Source organism: Phragmites australis, chromosome 23 (genome assembly GCF_958298935.1).
Source record: "Phragmites australis chromosome 23, lpPhrAust1.1, whole genome shotgun sequence".
NCBI classification, from domain to species: Eukaryota; Viridiplantae; Streptophyta; class Magnoliopsida; order Poales; family Poaceae; genus Phragmites; species Phragmites australis.
The window spans coordinates 15,238,905-15,260,683 of NC_084943.1; the positions used below are offsets into that span (position 1 = coordinate 15,238,905).

The 21,779-nt window shown below is 46.1% G+C and overlaps 1 protein-coding gene across 1 annotated transcript; it reads right to left on the bottom strand.

Annotated features, from left to right (window-relative positions):
• Window positions 1-1,206: 1,206 nt before the first annotated feature.
• On the bottom strand, window positions 1,207-10,109 carry LOC133906206 (leucine-rich repeat extensin-like protein 3). The gene is made up of 2 exons (XM_062348027.1): window positions 9,851-10,109; window positions 1,207-2,274 (listed from the first exon to the last, which is right to left on the bottom strand). The coding sequence occupies exons 1-2, from the start codon at window positions 10,050-10,052 to the stop codon at window positions 1,364-1,366; spliced, it is 1,113 nt and encodes a 370-aa protein (XP_062204011.1). The 5' UTR covers window positions 10,053-10,109; the 3' UTR covers window positions 1,207-1,363.
• Window positions 10,110-21,779: the final 11,670 nt, after the last annotated feature.

Here is a 21,779-nt window from a genome sequence, read left to right on the forward strand (position 1 = left end):
GCAGTTCGCAGAAATTTTCAGGTAGCTGAGCTACATATATTTTTACCAATTTTTTTTTTAAAAAAACCTGTGACTAACAACTGATATTGATGTACATCAGTTGGATGGAAGGGAAACCAACTCAGAAGAAGCACATGTAACGCCAGATTACTTTTTACTAAGTAGATCATGCTTAGTAAGAAGGAAACGTGCCTAGCTAACAAAAGTTATATTGAATATAAATCACAATTTTAGATTAAGTTTGTACTGTCAGCAAACTCGAAAACATGATCTAATTGCCGGAAGACATACTGGAACTAATATTTTCATGGCATGAACAACTATTTTTCTTTGCAAGTAGAATTTATAATACAATAGTGCAGAGGTACAGATATTGTTAAACACTTCTGATACTCAGGCCATTTGGTTGCTGCTTGACTATGCAGCATCCCACTGATCAACTGAGCATCAATATCACATATAGCATTCACAGCCAACCAATATGACTCGTAAACATAATTCACAATGCTGCACAACAAACCAACTGAACATCAGATGAAGTAACTACTAACCATCATTATATTTTTTTTTAAGTAGTAGAGATTTGGAACAATCCTTGAGGCAATTCAAAGGGGATTACAATTTAAAAAGGTACAATGTGATAAGCAAAATTAAACCATCAAGGACAAAAAAAAAGAGAGAAAAAGGAAGAGACAATGCTATCTTGTGAAATTTTTTGGCTCCTGTTACAAGGCACGAATATTCAACTAGTAAAATCTAAAATCACATGTTAAATTCTGGTTCTTATTTGCATTGAAAATCATGGGGAAGGACAACAGAAAAATAGGAAAAAGGAAGAGACAATGCTATCTCGTGAAAATTTTAACTTCCATTGCAACGCACATGTATTTAACTAGTAAAATCTAAAATCATATGTTAAACTCTGGTTCTTATTTGCATTGAAAATCACGGGGAAGGTCCATGTGTTTGGTTCAAAAATAATTTAAAACACAAAATGAAAACCCCGTTTTATGGGTTTCACGTTTCAGTAGTTGAGCCAGCTGAAATCAAACAGTGAGGCCCCCAACTTTTGAGGGCCTCACAATCTGATTTGAGCTTGGAAGCCCTGATTGCACACTGCCAAAGAGAGATTGGACAGCCACGATAATTTTGCATCTTCATAAGAGACTGTAAGTCGTTTGTTTAGAACCTTGAATTCTAAATATGTATAAATGTATAAAGTGCAAGTAGAAATTTACATTCGAATTCATACAGCTCACAGTGGATAAAACAGAAAAAAAGCGACTCATATACCTAGTAATCTTGTACACATTATCCTTTTCAGCAGGAATAAAAAGAAATTACTATTATGTACTTCACGGACTCACGGTTGGTTTTTGGAAGCAGACCAAGTGCTTGGATCTTTCCTAGAATACTTCATAGGTGGAGGAGACGGACCTGAAGAACCTGGAGGGAAGAAAGGTAATGGTGGGAACGGCCAAGGGAACGACGGCGGTGGAGGTGGTGGCGGTGGTGGTGGAGGAGGCGGCGAAAACAATGATGGTAATGGTGGCAAGTGTGGGAAAGGAGGCAGGTGCGGAAGCGGCGGCAGAGGGAATGGGAACGCTGGCGGCGGCGGGGGAGGGGGCGATGGTGGCGAAAAGATCGGCGGCAAATGAGGAAACGGGAATGACGGCGGTGGCTGCACTGCTGGTGGCGTCCACGGCCATGGCGGCAACGGAAAAGGGAACGCTGGTGGTGGAGGCGAGGGCGGCGTGAAGAACGGTATTGGTGGCAATGGCGGCAGCGGGAACGGGAACGCCGGCGGCGGGGGCGTGAAGAACGGTATTGGCGGGAACCACGGGCGCGGTGTGCAGAACGGAATGGGCGGCCACGGCCACGGCGGGCAGTAGAACAGCGACGTGTTCAGTGCGGCGGGGGACAACGTGCCGGCGGCGCCGTTGCACTGGCCGGGGCCCTTCTTGCCAGGACGGTAGTAGAGGGAGTTGAGGCTGTAGAAGCAGGCGCTGGGCTCCTGGTTCGGGAAGGAGATGTGGCCGACGGTGGTGGTCACGGCCGGCACGTTGCAGAGCGCAGATGGGTTGTCCAGCACGGCCGCCCGGCAGAAGGACTCGGCGGTCGTCTCCCCGGCGCCGGCGCACTCGAAGCCGTCGATCGCCGGGACGTCGAGCTGGTAGGCGCCGTAGCTGTTGGTGACCTTCTCGGCCGTGATCTTGATCTCCTCCTTCGAATTGGAGTTCACTTTGATCATGCAATCCAGTCTGACTTTAACACCTGAGGAGCAGAAACGGAGGGGAAAAGAAATGATCGATTCTAGTGACCATGTCCGTCAGAATTACATTCATACAGAGATGATGGTTTCAGCAACTGTAGAATTGAAATTTCATAGCAGTATAAAGCTGGTGATGCTTAGAGAGAAGTTTGCAAGTATTTTACTTTGAATTCTAGCATTGCCAAGGGTTTGCAAAATTTCAAAGTTTGAATTCCAGTACACCGATTGCCAACTTTTGATGTTTTAGTAAAGTGAAGTGATTTTAATGGCAACAATGTCAAAGGACCATAAAACTATCATTCAATATTTCAATTGAGAAAATCGTCCACCCTAACTGTATTATTTAGGTCCTCCTAAAAACAAAGCATTATTTAGTTGGGGTGTGGAAGTAGCATGATGAAACACTCTAGTAATCATGAACTCTCGCTCTCACTCCGCACAGTCGCCCAGCCATCCCTGCCACCCTAGGCATCCTCCACCTCACCACCCTCGCAGCCGCCAACAACTCTGGCGTCGGCGTCCACCCTGAATCCCCATGCCACCCCTTACAAGACCAGCGTGGTCTTGTCTGACAAGTTGCTTTTTAGCCCATCGTCCACCTCCTCCATGGGTTCCAAACCGCTTGCACCTCCGCCAACCGATGTGCCACCATCATCCAAGCCTCCTTCGTACCTCAAGGCAGCCAAAGGTTGTAGCTCCGAACAGGAAGCCAGCTTGGCTACGGGACACTGTCATATGGATCTGACAGTCGGTACGAGTCGTGTAGCCCCGCCACCGCCCCCTTTGCCATCCGGTGGCCTTTCATCACTCCTTGTGGCTTCCGGGGGTGTCAGATGGTGGATGTTGTCCAGGCTACCCCTCCTCCGTGTCGCTCGGCTCTAGATGCCGATGGCTGGCAGTTGGTCGTGAAGGGTCACAAGCGGTGGTCTCAGAGACCTCGCTCACCGCCGCCGTCCTCAAGACCTGTGCCAGTAGACTTGATCAGACGATGCTTCAACTACTTCTCCACTGAGCATGTGGCAGCGGAATGCCGTAATCCTCACGGAGTTTGGGATGCAAGCAGGAGGGCCACTAGGCGCGCTTGTGTGAGCACCCTAGTTCTCCTTAGGGGGCCTTGCCCGGCTCGCACCACCGCCACAACCCGCGTCTTCCATCGACGTCTCGGGCCCTCCAGCACCATCGCCTGAGCCTGCCTCCCTGGTAGTGTCGCTGACGCTCTCTCCTATGCTCTCGGTGGCATCTCAGTCCACCGGAGGGACCTTCTTGTCACCGTGTCATGTGTTTTGTGCTATTCCCCGGTCGGAGGAGCTGGGGCTGGAGGAGCCTAGGCTTCTGCTTGCCTTGGCGGTGCTTGTGGTTGGCACCAGGCCCTCGGTGAGTTCTGACCAGATTCGGTCGCTTCTGGTGAACAACTACGGGGTCGATGCCGACGCCTTCTCGGTTCATTGCGGTTGCTTGGAAGATTTCCTAATTGTTTTCAGTGACGCAGCATCGCACGACCTCGTGCTTCGCTCTCCCTTGCTGGTCGGGTCACCGTTCCATGTGAGGTTCAGTCCATGGCAGAGACAAGCTATGGTGGATCCGGAGTCGTCGATGTGTCGCGTCATGGTTTAACTCAAGGGAGTTCCTGTCCATGCTTGGCACCTGTCCATGGCGGAGCACATTCTGAGCGCATCTTGCTCGAATCTGCTGCCAACGCCAGGGACTGTTGCCAAGGAAGACCTTAACCGTTTCTGTGTGGTTGCTTGGTGCATTGATCCGGACCTCATCCCAGTGGAAGTTACCCTCATCATGCCAGAGCCCGTTGAGGAATACGCTGATCAAGGTGTTTTCCTACGTCTAGAGGAAATCATCCAGTCCAAGCAACTGTGTCTTCGCTAGAAGGTCTCCATCTGCATCTCTGAAGTTCATGACTGGCGCCACCCTTCGGACTCCTCCTCCAACAGTACTCCTCCTGATAACTGGGACAATGATGAAGATGAATACTCGGGCTTCGAACAGCGTTGCCGTTCCAAGCCATGGCCCAAGCGTACTCAGTTTCAGGGGTCACCGGAGGGTGGGGATGGTGGTGCTGGTCATGGTGGCTGCAGCGGTGCTTTGATGCACCCTAAGGGCGGCCACTCGCATGCGGCCTTACCGTCAGTGGTTGTGCTTCCTTGCGGCGGCTGGCCGGTTCTCTCACATGCCCGTTACATTTCGATCGTTTGAATGGGGTGGGGCTCTCATCACGTCAGCCTGAGCCTCTGCTACCTACAAAAGCAAAAAGTTCTGCCTCCCTGGTAGCTCCGCAGGGGGGATCCATCCAAGTTACTGACTCTTTTTGCTTCTCCCCCGCCGAGGGCACGACACCTTCTCTGGATTATTTTGATCCTATGGGCGTGGAGTGCGTGGCTTGCTGTCTTGTTTGTGAGTAGCATGCTATTTTCGCTGATGGGGTCAGTCTGCTACACTCAGTGCCTACGCAACACTCTTAGTCATGGGACCTGATGCTTAATGAGGCCCTTGTGTGGTGCCCTTGCCCCACGCTGCCGGACAAGGGAAATGTGGCTTTGTTCCCCATCTTGACAACAGCCCCCTCCTCTGCTTTGCCTCTTAGGCTGGGCTGTGGGATTGTCAGACGGAGCCTGGTCGATTGCCCTGAGAGCTCTGTGGCAACCCTCGTAAGCTTTTCGCTGTCGAGCCGAGATGTACCACAGAATGCTCAGGCGCCTACACGTCCCCTCCCGCCGGATGCTCCGGAACTTGTTGCTGATTTTCACCCGCATGAGGGCGCGCCCGAACGGATTCTAACCTCGGATGCGCAGTCGCCTCCTAGACATGACCTCCGGTATAATAAGCTTCCTTCCACTTCAGTGTGCTCTCACCCAATGGCACCTCTACCTTTCCAAGTAGTCACCACCAATCTGGCGGTCCAAGCGGCTGTTGTCCACTTCATTGATGCAGTGCGGGCTCCAATCCAGCTGCCGATCATGTCCGCTCCTCCACCGAGAAGGTGCCTAAGCCCATCCGCCCCACGGCCTGACGATGCTGTTACTTTGCCTCATCGAAGCAAGCGAGTGGCGGCACAGAGAATTCGTGTCTCCAACCTGGTCACCTAAGCACAAAACATGTTGATGCAGAGCCTTGGCATTACCTCAGATTCATGGCCACCTGATGCTGCGGTGTTTGTCGAGTATGAGCGCACATTTGAGACGCCTTTGTCTGCTTCACACTGGGTGGCAATCAGAGACCTGTTCCCAGGGAGTTCTCCTGCAGATGCTCCTGGGCCCTTGTTGCCGGTGGTGGACGCCTGAGTAGCTTGGATGTGTCACCTTGGTCGTGGTCAGGTTCATGGATTCCAAAAATGTTCTTTGTTGGAATGTCCGTAGTCTCAATGCACGGGCGCGTCGCGATGCGGTTCGAGAGACCGTGGAGCAAGAACACATTTCTCTTTTCCCCCTTTAGGAAACTAAGCTTAGTGTAATTGACAACTCTATGATGTTGGGTATGCTAGGGGCTACTTTCCAGTATTGTTTCTTGCCTGCTATTAATACCTGTGGGGGTATTCTGATTGCTTGGCGCACTGATGTTTGGGCGGTTTCCAATATCACACTCAAGGAGTATTCTCTGACTGTCAAGGTCTCCCGGTCTGGCGGTTCACACTGGTGGCTGACATCGGTCTACGGACCTCACTGGGAGGTGGATAAGGCCGCTTTTCTACAAGAACTTCGAGACTTGAGGCAAGGTTGTATCGGACTGTGGTTGCTTTGTGGAGACTTCAACATGATTTACAGGGCGCGAGACAAGAACAATGGTGCTCTGCACCGAAGGTCCATGGATCGCTTTTGGTGTTTGCTTGAAGATCTTGAGCTCAAGGAACTGCATTTACACAGAAGGCTGTATACGTGGAGCAACGAACGCATACACCTAACACTCGAACGCATCGACCGAGTCTTTGTCTATGTGGTATGGGAGAGTATTTTCCCGGATCATCAATTGCGCTACCTTTCCTTGGATTGCTTTGATCATGCTCCAATCCTCCTACATACGAACATGAGCTCCACCTTCAAGAATCGCTTTCGTTTTGAGTCCATTTGGCCTTGGTATCCCGGGTACCTGGCTACAATCCAAGAGTCTTGGCAATGTCCATTTGACGATGTAGATGCTTTCCGAACCTTAGACTACAAATTACGCAACACCATGAAGGCCCTAAAATGCTGCAGCCAAAGTTTGTGGGTAGTATTCATTTGCAGCTTGCTATAGCCAGGGAGGTGGTTTACCGACTAGACCTTGTTCAGGACAAACAACGGCTTTCACTTGAGGAAAATGCTTTTCGGCAAGACTTCAAGTACAAGTGCCTAGGCCTTGCATCCTTGGCACATACCATTGCTCGGCAACGCTCTCGAATCCTCTGGCTGTCGGAGGGTGATGCCAACACAAAGTTTTTCCAGTTGCAGGCATGTCACTACCGGCGCAAAAACTTCATCGAGGCTCTACAGGTGCAAGGTCTAATTATGGTCAATGAGGAAGACATGGCTGCAGCTGTTTTAAAACACTTCGATGAGGTGATTGGCACGTACAAGGAACGTTCGCTGGCTCTTAACTTGGGTTCTCTGGACATCCCTTCTTTAAGCCTACACGAGCTCGATGTTTGCTTCTTCGAGGATGAAATTTGGAAGACCGTTCAGGAGATCTCGGCCGATGAGGCTCCGGGTCCTGATGAGTTATCATGCCTATTTTACAAAACAGCTTGGAATGTGATCAAGCCAGACGTCATTCGAGCTTTCAACGCTTTGTGGTCGCTTGATAGCAAGAGCTTCCACCTTGTTAACGATTCCATCATGGTTCTACTTGGGAAGAAGGATGACCCACAAGAGATCAAGGATTACCGCCCAATTTGCTTGATTCACAACTTCAGTTAGCTTTTCACCAAGGTGTTGGCCGAGCGCCTTGCACCAAGGTTGTAGCGGTTGGTCAAGCCCAATCAATCTGCCTTCATCAAGGGTCGACATATTCATGATAACTTTAGAATTGTGCAATTGGGAGCCAAGCTTTTGCACCGAAAAAGAGGCCCAGCTTGCTTTTGAAGGTCGACGTTGCAAAAGCTTTCGACACCGTCTCTTGGGTGTTCCTTTTTGACATGCTTTGTCACCTCGGCTTCTCATGTTGTTGGATCAATTGGACGGCTATTCTCCTATCCATTGCAAGCACGAGAATCCTCCTCAATGGTCACCCTGGTAGGCGCGTGTGACATGCCCGTGGTCTTCGCCAAGGCAACCCTCTTTCACCGATGTTACTTGTGCTTGTCATGGAGGCCCTCAATGCTATGATCTCAAAAGTTGATAGCCTTCGGTTGTTCCAGGACCTGAGGGTGCCTGGGTTAACGGCCAGAGCCTCGCTTTACGCCGATCATCACCTGGTGGTCTTTCTCTCGCCGCATGAGGAAGACCTTGTGGTCATCAAGACGATTCTTTATGGCTTCACAGCGACGTCGGGTCTCTTCTCCAACCTGAGCAAGTGCCAGCTTTCGCTGATTCAATGCAGCATGGAGGAGATGTTGACGACAACCAGATCCTTCCCTTGCCAGATTGCCTCCTTCCCAGTGATTTACCTAGGAATCCCTTTAACATTGACTAGGCTTTGTAAGTGTGACATCCAACCATTCGTGGACGCCGTTGCTGATAGACTGCCCACTTGGAAGTCTGGATTGCTTTCCACCGTTGGCCGCATCGTGCTTACCAAGGTGACTCTCACGGTGATTCCAATTTACATCTCAATCGTTGCTTGCCTGCTGTCGTGGGTGCTGGAGGCTATTGACAGATTACGTCGTGCATTTCTCTAGCGTGGCAATGACATGGTGCGCGGTGGTGACTGTCTGGTCGCTTGGCCGCGTGTTTGCCATCCTCTCTCACTTGGCGGTTTGGGGGTTCTCAATCTCTCATACCTTGGTTTCGCCCTTCGCCTCCGTTGTGAATGGCTACGCCGAGTAGATGGTTTGAGAACTTGGGTGGATTTGCCGGCAAAGGATGAATGCATTGTCCGCTCAATGTTTGAGGCCTCCTTCTCGATCCGAATTGGCAATGGCAACAAAACTCTATTTTGGACTGACAAATGGCTAGCCGGTGCTTCGATCGGGCATTTGGCGCCACATCTTTTTCAGGCCATTAGTAAGCGCACTTCGCGCACTCATTTGGTGGCAGACGCTCTTTGTAACTGGTGCTGAGTTTGGGACATCAAAGGATCTTTGACGGTGCCGGTGCTGACCGGATATCTTCGGATTTGGGACGCCATTGAAAATGTTCAACTGTCTGATGATTCATATGGAAATGGTCACCCAATCAACTGTACTCATCGTCCTCAACCTACAGAGCCTTCTTCCATGGTCAATCAGAACTCCCTGGAGCAAAGCAGCTATGGAAGATGAAAGTGTTGCCTAAATGCAAGTTCTTCATTTGGTTGGCACTCTTTGGCAGATGCTGGACAAATGACAGACTTCAGCGACACAGTCCGACGAATGGAGGCCCATGCACTCTTTGCTACCAGAGTCCGGAAACCATCCAACACTTGCTCCTTGGATGTGTCTACAGTCGTGAGGTTTGGTTCCACCTTCTGAGAACAACGGGCGGCATTCTAAAGTCAAAAGTCTAGTTTAAATTGAATTAAAGTAAAAAAAAATCCGCTTTATGTACCTTCATCGTTTGACTCCTTAGGTTGATATGGACTTGGTCGATTGGTGGCTCCCGACCCGCAAGCGGCTACCAAAGAATATTAGGCGTGGTTTCGATACCCTCTTCGTTCTCACCAGCTGGCTCATTTGGAAGGAGAGGAACAATCATATTTTCAATCATGCAACGATGTTGGCGGTCGATCTCGGTAGGATGATCTGGGACGAAGCGCGTTGCTGGATAATGGCCAGGAACGAGCGGTTCCTGGAGTTCTTTCAATAGCTAGTTTTAGTTCTCCTTTTTGTGTAGCTCGCTTTCTTTGCCCTATGTAATCGCCGCACACTTCCATCCCTCTTTGTTTCTTCATTTCCCCCTGCCGCTCCTTTTGTTAGATGTGACACAATTCTCTTGTAACGGTCTTTTTTGCTACCCTCTTAATGAAAAAACGCACTAAGGTGTGTTCTCGAAAAAAGAAGTAGCATGATAAGCTAGGCCAGCGCTTGCAAGTTGTTTTGCGTATGCATCTTCCACAATTATTAGAAAGATACAAAATAAAATTCCACAGATTAAATTAAAATGATATATCTGAAAAAAACAGAGTTCCTATTTTCAAACTGGAGGTAAAACCCTTCTGAAGGTAAAGGTAAGAAACAAGTAAGCGTGGCAGCAACGAAAACTGAGGATGTGTGCACAAGCAATTCACAGAGTATTGGAGTGTCCTTGCGAAAAAAGGTTTGGAATCGAAGTTCTGAAAATAGTGCTAGATTGGTAATTTTCTAGAAGAAAACCATGTACAGCAATCCCAAACAAGAAAGACACAAGAAGTTTTTACAGGGCTGATAGTCTTCATCACCCGAAATTACCGAGGCAATACCAGGTAACCAAATGTGCGTAATTCTCATTGCAATTGGCATGTGCTTACTGAAGAGAGTACCTGGCAAGAAGTAGCTGTGATTGTTGAAGGAGCTGGAGGAGCAGGCGTCACAGAACACCGTGCCGATCACCATGAGGTTAGCGGCGGCGGCGGCGCCGCCGCCGCCCTGAGAGCTCTGGCATTGCGCACCGCGAAGGAGAGCGGCGAACAACACAAGAATCTCCAACGCAAGAGAGGATCCTGGCTTCTTCATGCTGCTCATCTTCACACTGAGCTAATGTGTGAGAGCTTCTGTGAGAGCTGAGAAGAAGCTGATAGGCCTTAGCTCCTGCTTTATATCCATTCTGCAGAGTTCAGTAGCATGCCTACTCCAGGATTCTCAGCTGACGTGGTGGAGCATATGCCAAATGTAACGACACATCTTAAAAAGAAAAATCATTACGCTCACGGACAGGTGGGTCCTCTGAACTCCACTAATGCCGTCCAGAAAAATTATACCGATAACTCGGTTGTACGTATACCGAAGGACACATCGAGTGGTTGGGAGATGAACAAAGAAAATGTGAAGACGAGTAGGGCATGCAGAGGCCTGAAAGGGAAGTAGAGTTGTGGACACATCCCTCCAACTCACATGAAACAAAGACATGTGAAGGCACTTGGACCCTTTGTGCCCGTGCAGCACGTAACAAAGGGCACAAACTTTGATTTTCGCAGGCATCTTGGTGTCACGGGCTCGATCTTCTCGTGTTCTGGAAGCATCACATTTTGGAACCTACCTATGCGGCTGTACCTGCTACGTAGAAACAGTTTTTTAAAGGTGGAAACTATTCTAGTTTTTTGCATCATGGTATATATACCAACTGCTCCTCCGTGGCAACAGTTGGAAAGGAGTCGAAGGACCTGAGTTCATGCGTGGGTTGTGAAGTTGTAATTGGGTAGACAGAAGAGGATGGACGATGAGAAGATTGTGTGTTGTGTGGGGACTAAAGGAATGCAGGCTTCTGCGTTGAAGCACTGGTCATCCGTGACATTGTTGCCCCTTGTGGCAGAGCGGCTTGTGAACCAGGAGAGGCCCAACCCTCCGTACTCTGCAGGATCTAGGCCGTCAGATGTTGGAAAACGGTGGGCTGTACTTTCATGCGGTAAAACTCGCCCACGGTTAGCTCACCTGAGTGTCACTACTAGAATACCAGACATGTCACTCAGTACAAGGATGTGAGGGAGCACAAAACTGGTGCCCTACTAGAGCCGGTTACTTAGTCACGCCCAAATAAGAAGAAAGCTTTAAAAGGCATTTCTAGATTGAAGGCGTTACTACTACTTTCCTAATTAACAGCGCTATTTGAACATTTATACAACACTTACAACATAATCCGGGTTTACGTTTTGAGTCATCTCATTACATAAGAAAGGGCTGAAAGCAGTAAAAAATAAAAAAAGAAGGGGAATTGTTCTCCTCCCAACCAAACATAGCTAAATGATGAACAACTCCATTCCACTACATAAAAAACGGACATAGTAGGTACAGTTTAGTGATGGGTTATTATCGATCCGTCACTTATATCACCTCGGTCACGTCTATTTATAGACCCGTCACTGATGCCAGATAATAAGTGGTAGGTCATAATATTACCCGTCTCTAATAACATAAGTGACGGGTAATAACTAAACCCGTTATTTATGACTTAGTCATAGATGACAGGTCTCTTGCAACAGTAATAAGTGACAGATCATAATGACCTGTCACTTATAACTTGGTAAAGGTGACAAATCTTGCTGGGTCAATTATAAGTAACGGGTTATAATGCAACTCGTCACTTATGATTCTTAATAGGTGACGGGTAACCTTATCACCCATCACCTGTTACTCAACTCTATTTTAAGAGCTGGCCAGCCACTGTGCGAGCAAATAGTTACTACACAGTGCCACCCGCACGGTAGCTGGTGATTTTCACTGGCTCCTCTAGTATTCTCCAATATCTTGTTGATTTAAAGTTTGAATTGGTGCTAGGTCTTTGAAGGTTTGCATTTCCCCCTTTTCTCTCCTTCTCTAAACACTAATAGGTAGATTTGTTGTGCTTTGAGTTGTAATCGACTGTTTTGCATTTTATCCAAAATCTTAGTACAAGTGAGTTGTATTTATGTTAGATTTGATATTAGATTTGCCCGATGTACCGTGAGATGCTATATATCTAGTGTATTTGTAGGGAATTTTTAATCGTGTGCTTAACCATAAAATTAAGATAATTGTTAATGAAGAATGAATATTTTTATATTAATTGTAGATGACAGACAAGTTGGATGTACCTCGAGAGCCAGACTTGTTCGGAGTACCTGAGCGGGGTGAAGCATTTCATGAGTGCTGTCTTGGCGGATTTGAAAGATTGTGGTAAAATGGCAATGCATTATCCATGTCGCGACTGCATGAATGAAAAGAAGTTCCCGAAACCAGACAATATCCATGCACACTTGGTCATGCGTGGATTTAAAGAGAATTATACATATTGGAACAAACATGATGAAGAAGGCTTTAACAAGGGAGAGATGGACCGGGCCCTCCATACCGACATGATCAAGGACTTACATCCAGTGAAATAGATCATGATCTCAGGGATGAGGATATATTAGGTTTGAATGATAATGATCTTAAGAATTTTGTGGAGAATATGGACCAGATGGTGCAGGATATTGAGCAGCATGACGAGTATAACAATGGTGAGTTTGCTAAATTTTAGAAATTTATGCGGGATTCCAAGACGCCCCTTTATCCCAACTATAAGGAGAAGTACAAGCGGATATTTGGGAACCTAAAGCTTCACAGCTAAAGGCAACCCATGGTTGGACTGATAAGAGTTTCGAAGCATTGCTGGATCTGCTAAGAGACATGCTACCGGAGTCGAACTTGGTGCCCGAGAGCGTCTACGATGTGAAGAAGATAATTTATCCTTTAGGACTGGAAATAGAAAAAAAATACATACATGTAAGCAGGATTGTATCTTATTTTGTGGAGAATATGCAGAGCTGGATCAATGCCCCGTGTGTGGAACCCATCGATCTAAGCGTAGAAATGACGGTGGTGATGGGGACGAAGGCAAGAAAAGTAAAGGTGGTCCTAGGAAGGTGGTGTGGTATTTTCCTGTAATTCCCCGTCTGAAGCGTCTGTTTGCCAATAGAAAAAAGGCTCAATTGGTGCATTGGCATAAGAAGGGTCGTAAGAACGACGCAATGATATAGCACCCAGCAGATTTCGCTCAGTGGCGAATCGTTGATTCCACATTTGGTTGGTTCATCGAAGAATTGAGAAATATTAGGTTTGCTATGAGAACAGATGACATGAATCCATTTGGTAACATGAGTACCTCACATAACACCTGGTCTGTTGTATTGTCGATCTACAACCTTCCACCCTGGCTTTGTAACAAGCGGAAATACATTATGTTGTCGATCTTGATATCAGGACCGAAACAACCTGGCAGCGATATAGATATGTACCTCAGGCCTTTAGTCGATGATCTTAAGAAACTCTGGTCGGAAGGTGTCGAGGTTTGGGATCAGTACAAGCAAGAGTAGTTTACCTTGCACGCCATGTTGTTCATCACCATCAATGATTTGCCAGCACTTCGTAATTTGTCAGGTCAGAGCAAAAGAAAAAGGTGAAGCTTACCCCCAATTGCTTAGATGACACATGCAATTTGAGGTTGAACAACTCAAAGAAAACAGTGTACATGCGGCATCGACGTTTCCTTCCTAGGAAGCACTCATACTGAAACATGGACAAGCAGTTCGATGGCACAAGGGAGAAAGCGTTACCTCTGAGGTATTTCAGCGGGGAAGATGTCCACAATCAGGTTAAGAATATCAATATTGTCCTTGGCAAGCGAAATCAATCCTCTAAGGATGATGAACAGTTAGGAATGTAGAACAAGAAATCAATACTATTCGAGCTAGAGTATTGGGAAAAATTAGATGTTCGCCACTCTATCGACAACATGCATATAAAGAAGAATATCTGTGAGAGTTTGATCGGTACATTGCTCCAAATGAAGGGAAAAGGAAAGGATCATGAGAACGCACGAGCTGACTTTGAAGAAATGGGCTTAAGGCCGGAGCTCCATGCACTACATACGGATAAAGTAAAACACCTATTCCCAGCAGCTATCACTCTCTCTAGGAAGGAGAAAAAAGAATTTTGTGGGTTCTTGCATAGTGTGAAAGTTCCCTCCGGTTACTCGTCCAACATCGCAAGACTTGTCTCAGTGAAAGAGTTGAAAATGAATTTCGCCGTGATTGCCATGTGATGATGATGTCACTGCTTGCGGTAGCTATTAGGAACATCCTTGCAATAAAGGTTCGCGAGGCTATCCTGAGCCTGTGCTTTTTCTTCAATACAATTGAACAGAAGGTGCTCGATCCAGACTTGCTGCAGGAGCTAGAAGGAAGACACGTTGAGACTCTATGTATTCTTGAGGTGTATTTCCCACCATCCTTTTTTGATATCATGGTACATCTCACTGCTCACCTTGTGAAGGAGATACGCTACCTTGGCCCCGTGTTCTTGCATCACATGTTTCCATACGAGAGATATATGGGTGTTCTCAAGTCGTATGTAAGGAATCGAGCCTTTCTTGAGGGATGCATCGTACAGGGTTACGTGATGGAGGAGGCATTGGAGCGGTCTGTTAATTAGATTGACCCAAATAACCTAATTGGCATGCCTAAGTCTTGCCATGAGGGGAGGCTCGCAGGTGTGGGAGTTCTGGGGAAGATGGCAATAACTCCTGATCCGAAGGCTTACAACCAAGCTCATTTCCTCTTACTGCCACAAATAAGCGAAGTGTGCCGATATGTCGATGAGCACAAACAGAGGCTGCCTTCTCCTCCTCCAGAGAAGCCAGCTTCACCGCATTCTCCTCCGCATCCGGCAGCCTCACTTCCAGACCCAATACCGTCTCTCCCAGAGAGCCCAAAAAAGAAGGAAAATAAGGTCGAGAAGAAAGGCTCTAGGAAGCCCCTACCGGAGATGTCGAAGGCCATTGTATCGATGAAGTCAAAGGCCATTGTATTGGTGAAGCAGTCCACGGACATTGCACCAGTGTGGACTCAGGCCAACATGAAATTCAAATATGGGAAGCCCTTGATGACGGTAGATGAGCTAGCAAGGGCGGGAAAAGCATGTGTCAACCTGCATAATTACTACGTACAGACTTGTAGAGACAGCAATGCTCAATCCATAGTCATACAGTATATACAATGACACTTCTTAAGTGATCATGACAGCTACTTCATTGTGGGTTTCAATGACTTATACGACCTCTTCAACCTTGATGGCCTGGATGTATCATTATTACGGGTCTTCACATTGTAAGTCCCTTGATACTGGATATTCATTAATTAATACCATTAAGTCTTGAATTTAACTGTGTTCTTATCTGTAGACACTTGATGAAAGAAACAATGAAGAACAAGGATCCCGTCGCATTTCTTGACCCTGAGGCCATTACAATATCGATCATCCAACTTCACCCCGACTACGCTGTGAATCATGTGGCCAGGGCAATGCAACAATACTCAAAAGTGTAGTACCTGATGGGCGCCCACAATACCGGTGGCCATTGGATCTTACTTAACATTTGTCTTGAGTGGGACTTGGTGTTCTACGTTGACTCATCGAAACCAATATCTGCGAAAGGCAAACTTCGATCGCGTGATTACATTGTTGTAAAACAACTCCTTGACACGTAAGTTCTGCCTGCCTTAGTTCACATATTAAACTTTTTTAACATTCAAAGGCTCCATAATCGATCCCTCTTTATGCAGAGCTTTTGACGAGTACCTTCGAGCTCAACTTGACTACGACACGAAAGCCGGCCGTAGGCTGACACACAAGACCGGGTATGCGGTAAGTGCTACCAAAAAGATTACCAAATATTTTCTGTTGCTGTTTTTTCCTTTTCATCTAACAGTAAAGTTTCTTTTCAGCAGTGCCACCAATAACCATCAGGCAACACCTACGGATTCTATGCTTCGTGGAACATGCTCCTCACGCTCCAAACAAAGAATATCAAATCCCCCGATGTAAGTTCAATACAAGATTGTTCGTAACTAATTTCGGTAATTAGTTTAATTCTATGATAACATGACATTAGTTACGCATTAAATTATGCAGAAATACAAGTGTATGTTTTTCGACGCTGGTGCACTCCCAGATATTCGATGACGGATCACTGAGTTTATGGTGTCTGAAGTCATCAGCCCACACGGCGAGTTCCACTATAGAAGCCCTAGGTTGTGAAGTCTTATGTAATTATGAGTTGATCGGAACTTTGTAACATTTGTGATTCTGTAATGAATTCATTTGAACTTTGTAATATTTGCAATTCTGTAATGAAGCGAGTTCTTATACAAGTGTGTTTGTCGATTTGTCTTTGGATGCATTGCTATTGTTTGCAGGGAGAAGATGGCTGCCAAATCCTAGCTACGTTCCAGGATGCAACCAAAAAATGGCTCATTCCTACGGGGCAAGAGAAACATAAGTGACGAGTAAACTGCCTACCCGTCACTTATATCGTCTAATAAGTGACAGGTAACCACTTATAAATTTCTCCCTAGCACATGGGTGCAAGCCATAAGCGACGGGTAACCTAGTTACCCGTCACTTATTATACGATATAAGTGACGGGTTAAGAGGTCACTCATCACTTATAAGTTTCTCCCCAGCACATAGGAGACGTTCATAGGTGATGGGTAGCAGTTATTATCCGTCACCTTTGTTCATCGTTGGTGACGGGTCTGTACCTGTCACCAATGACTAGTCATCAATGACGTGTTCAGGGTCACGGGCCATCACCCATGAATGTCATCACCCGTCACCCATGTCTGTTTTTCACGTAGTGTTTTGAGCTCTCCCAGTCGTGGTCACCTCCAGGCAAGTGGGAGAAGCGCTTGTAGCCTACCTCCTCCTGCTGCTACTGGTGTTTCTTTGAGCACAAGCCATGCGGCCAACTTCATTCATGTGCCAACCTCTACCCTTCAGCAGAATTCTTGGTAAGGCCTTGTTTGGTTTTTGGATTTAATTCCAACGGGAACCTATTCAGAGAGGGATTGAGTGAATCTCTCTTATGTCACCTAAACCCTGTAGGGAATAAATCCCTCATATGTCACCTAAACCCTGTAGGGAATAAATCCCTTGCTCCCCCTACTCCCCCTCTTGAAGAATATATTCAATTTTGGCTGGGATTCATCCCCTAATCAATAAACAACATTCTGGTTTGGGAAGTGCAATGACCCAATGCATCAAGCAGAAATGTGGTCAGCTAGTGGTGCCCAAATCCAGATGCATGAATTGACCATCAGTATAACACAAATTGGGTCAAGAAACATTTACATGAAAAGGTTACGAGGTAAAGGTGCGCTACAGACATGAAAAATGAAAAATCATCAATTGACATTAAGTTACCCTTCGTGCTTAACAATACACCAACCATCCTCTCCAGCAATATGTGTTGTTATTAGTAGAACATGGACACAACGGCCTCCTCGGGTTTCAATATTAGATTTTTATGGCTGGCTCAATATTTCAACAAGATGATCAGGTTCTAAAACTTAAATGCCAGAAATGCAGATTGCCCTTTGGTAGTGCACCAGCAGCGAATAGGAAAAGAATTCACTAATCTCATATTCCTCCAAATCACTAATTGTTGCCTAAATAACTCACAAAACCAGACAGCGCATGACATAAAAAACACACATTAATTGATTAACCTGTGGCTAAGTTCTCACTTTATTGAGGTAAATAGAAAGAACTTTACTTTATAATGCCTAGTGCCTATTCAGTGCATAAGTAAAATGCGGATTCAGATGAGTATCAATATACAGGAGGAGACTTTGTACTAGACTACTAGTGCTAAGATATGGTGCACACATAATCAAGAAACAAATCGAGAGTTACCGATGCAAGTTTGACATGCCTTAACCTTTTAGCTCCCATATCAAGGTTATAGTGTTGCAGCAGGAATGTATTACCCCTTCAACTAAATAAAACTTGTTTCATGAGATCAAGATAACACTGAAAGCATAAATACCAAGTTGCCAGCACCCAACCACATGATTTGAAGTATTTCTTCTGGATCAGTTAGCTTACTATTTAGTATTTACACGTACACAACCGCAAAGGCAATAAATGTCATACGACTCAAATTCTAAAACGAGTCTAAGACAAACAACAATCTTCAGGATTGCATCAATCTTCTAAATCTGTAGTCAATCACCATTCACCAGAATGACACAAAAATTAAGCAGCTACATTTGTAAGCATAAATAGCTCGTTTACAAGCAACCCGCGCTATTTCTCGAGTTAACCCCTAACAGGTACATCATCTATACTATCAAAATCACTGCACTAAGCTCTCACTTCCCGCACGAATGGTGTTAACGAAACATGATCCAATCAAGAACTCCCCAAACCAAAGCAGCGAGCATTCACTATCCCACCCAAACGCAAGAGGCCACGGTCGACGACTAGGATGAGCCAAGCTCTCATCCCGCACTTTCTAATAGAACTTCATTTTAGCAATAAACAATATAGATACTAATGCAGGTCTAACAATATAGATAAACAACTTCAAGAAAAGGAAATAGAACAGATTAAGTACCACTTGGAGAGGGTACAAGGTCCCAGGATGGTAGAGGTTGGTCTTCTCCAACTCTAACTGGTGTAGAAACAATCTACAAAGTAGACATAATGTACATGAGTAAAATCAGTTTAGAGAATACATTAGGCAAGCATGCCAACATGTTTATTCATAAAAGAACTCATGTAGAAGGTATGACAACAATACTATGAATGTATCAACACCAGATACTTAGATCATATGACAGCAGTACTATGAAAACAGAAGCTAAGAAACACGTGAGTATAGCCAATAAAAAGCAATCATATTGGAGCAATTTCAGTTTTCAAGTGTTGCAAGCCAAAAGAAACTATAGAATGTTGTAAACCATTTGTCAGAACCTCAGTACGTGGAGAAGCATACTGTTTTCACACTCAACATCTGGAACTTGCAAGTTTGGAATCCCCAGGAATTGTGGTATTTCAAGAAATTTATACTCCATTTGTCTAGCTCAAGATCCTCACCTGACTTATACGAAAAAAATACCCTCTCTTATGCCATAAACTTATGTCCAATATAAGACCTTCTCTATAAGTCTTTATACTCATGAATCGACCAAGTAACTGTACTTAGTTTTGAATAGAACACTTGCTATAAGATGTATGGTTTTACCTTATTAAAAGAGCAACTAGTCCTAGAAATAGTATCTGCATATTCTACCACCAACTTTACTGCATGCAAATATTGCAACTATCTTTCAGTCTTAAAGACTTAGAACCAAAACAACTGCCAATCTACTGACCTAGGAGCCAACAATTTCTTCAGGAAACCAACTCTCGCAACTGCAAACCAACTAACCACGTTACTCCTTCCTTATCAACAACCAATGTTAAAAAACATATATGTTTCTAAATTTAAATCTTGTGAATTCTACGGAGAAGATATGGTTCAGATATTCCAAAGAATCTAATTGTTTGAGCCCCAAAAGAAACAATCACTCACCGATCCGGCAGTTCTGGAGTGAAAATCGCTAGGGGCTTGTGCCAAATCAAGAACCTAGGACGCAAATCAAGAACTAGGATGCGAGGGATTGGACGCCGTCCGGCAAGAACTAGGACGCGAGGGATTACCAGCGAGAAGGTGGCCACTGAAGGGGATGGATGCCGGAGGGGAGGCCGTCATGTAACACCCTAAATTTCAATTTTTGCAACAATTTAAAATTTTGCTAGAATTTTAAATAGGAGTTGCAAATTTTGTTCAATAGAAGAAATTAATTTCTAAATTTAATTTTGCTATAGGTTATATATAAGTTTGATGCATTCATGCCGTCGTAGTTGCAATAGGTTTTTATGCATGAAAAAAGTTTGCAAAAGTTTGCTAGAAGGCACTCGTTTAAACCTTTTTTGAATTTGGTTCAAAATGTAAAAAGGAAAGCAACTTCAAAATTCTAAAATCCTCCCAGGCTGAATCCTTCTCCTGGCCCACCTCTTCCCACCCCTCTCTTCCAATCGCGTGGGCCGCCAGCCTCCTTCCCGCGTGGGCCGTCGGGTCGGCCTGCTCGCGCCCACCCGAGCCGGCCGCTGCCCCAGCACCCGAGCCAGCCCCCCCTCTCCTCTGTCTCTCTGCCTCATGGGCCCCGTCCGAGCCGAGCCGCCGAGCCATGCACGTGCCAGAGCCGCGGCTACCCTTCTCTACCTCCCACCGCCCAAGCTCAATTCCGCCCGCCGTCGCCGCCCGTTCAAATCCAAGCCTCCCCGAGCCGTTTCGTGTCAATTAAGCGTCACTACCGTGATCCTTGCCCCTCAATCAGGCACCCCGGCCATTTTCCCCCTCCATTACCCCTCTCTAATGCAGAATCCGCCGCATTTATCTCCATACCGCCGACCAATCTCTTTGAATCCCGGCTGATGCACTTCCCCTCTCATGCATATAAGCCGGCCTTTGTCTTCGTGGCGAGGTTCCACACCAATTTAACCCATTTCCCCCTCCTTTCCCGCTCGGTTTCACCCTCCGTGCCCTCATCTTCTTCATTTCCGGTGCGAGCTCCACCGTTGCCGCAATTCTCTGTGGTTGAGCCGTCTCAAATCCTTTCCTCCCATCTACGGCTTTGCAGGGTCACCGGAGAAGCTCCTGGCTGCACTTCAGCATCACCCGACCCATGGAGCGCCGCCCATACTGTGATCGAGCCCCGCCGTTCACCTCTCTCTGTCGCCGGCTTCCCTCTGTCCTTCTCCACCGATGAGAAGCCCGTGGTAATGCTCCCCTTGCCTTCCTCTTCATTTTGCGTGTCTCCCCGTCGAAATCCATGGCTGGACGCGCATTTCCACGCGTCTTTGGTGATGCACCGACGACCTCGCCGCCGTCAGCCGCCGCTCGCCGTGTCTGCATCGCCGGCCGAGTCCATCCGCCGCCTCTTTGAATCCTAGCCGTCGGATCTCAATCCTACAACCCTAATAGCATACGCCTTCATCACTTCATAACAGGCCCACCGTGGACATGGACCAGCCTTTAGGTCGTGGTCCATGGGTCCGTAGACCAATTCCATGAGTTTTTCCAATAGAAAATTAAATCGGTTTTGATTTATTACATCATAAATTAGTTTTCCAGTATAAAAAAAATTGGTTTATTCTCAGAAATCAAGTAAAATTTGTAGAAAAGCCCCTAGAACTTCAAAAGCTCATAACTTTTTGCTCGTAGTTCCGTTTTGGGCGATTTCCACGCTCAAATGTTTGTAGCAACGTGTAGAATATTTTTGTAGGTTTTTTTTTTACCTAGTTTAAGTATTGTTTGGTGTACTGTTCTTAGAGGTTCCCCTCGTGTGCTTTTTTCGGTTTGTCGATTAGGAGGTGAGCAGTTCAGGAATTTTCAGGATCAAGCTTTCGAGGACTTTGAGCAACCCTCCATTGAAGTAAGTGTCCTTGAACATCTTGCTCCCATTTTAGGATTCATGTGTAGCTATTTATTCCTTTATTGCATGCTTGTCTAAACTGGAATCACATGTTAGGGTTTACTAGCTTTTGTATGATTATTCCCCCTCGCCATTGATGAGTCATGGTTAATGAAGGGTAGGTATGCTAGTGCTGTCATAGTTGGGTAAATATTAATCTTGACTAATGTTTATGCAAAAAAAAAAATTGGGTATGGTAATCTTGTAGAAACATGGTATAGGGACCCTATCAGGATGATTGGTTTGAGGTGGTGCTGAACAACAGGCTTGTGTTTATTCTTGTGTGGGGTCCTAAGGACCGGTTCTTGAACATGTAACCAAGTGAATACACATAATAACAAGGCCTATATGGGTAAGGCCTGGCCAACTAATTAGCCACCTCTCTAACTCTATGGGCACCGTTGGAAGGTTGAGTGGCACAAGAGGGGGCTTC

Excerpts from the sequence above, each read along its gene's own strand:
- LOC133906206 (XM_062348027.1), bottom strand. The coding sequence starts at position 10,052 with ATGAGCAGCATGAAGAAGCCAGGATCCTCTCTTGCGTTGGAGATTCTT. Across the intron at positions 2,275-9,850 it reads TCACAGCTACTTCTTGCCAG|GTGTTAAAGTCAGACTGGAT; the intron begins GTACTCTCTTCA and ends TCTGCTCCTCAG.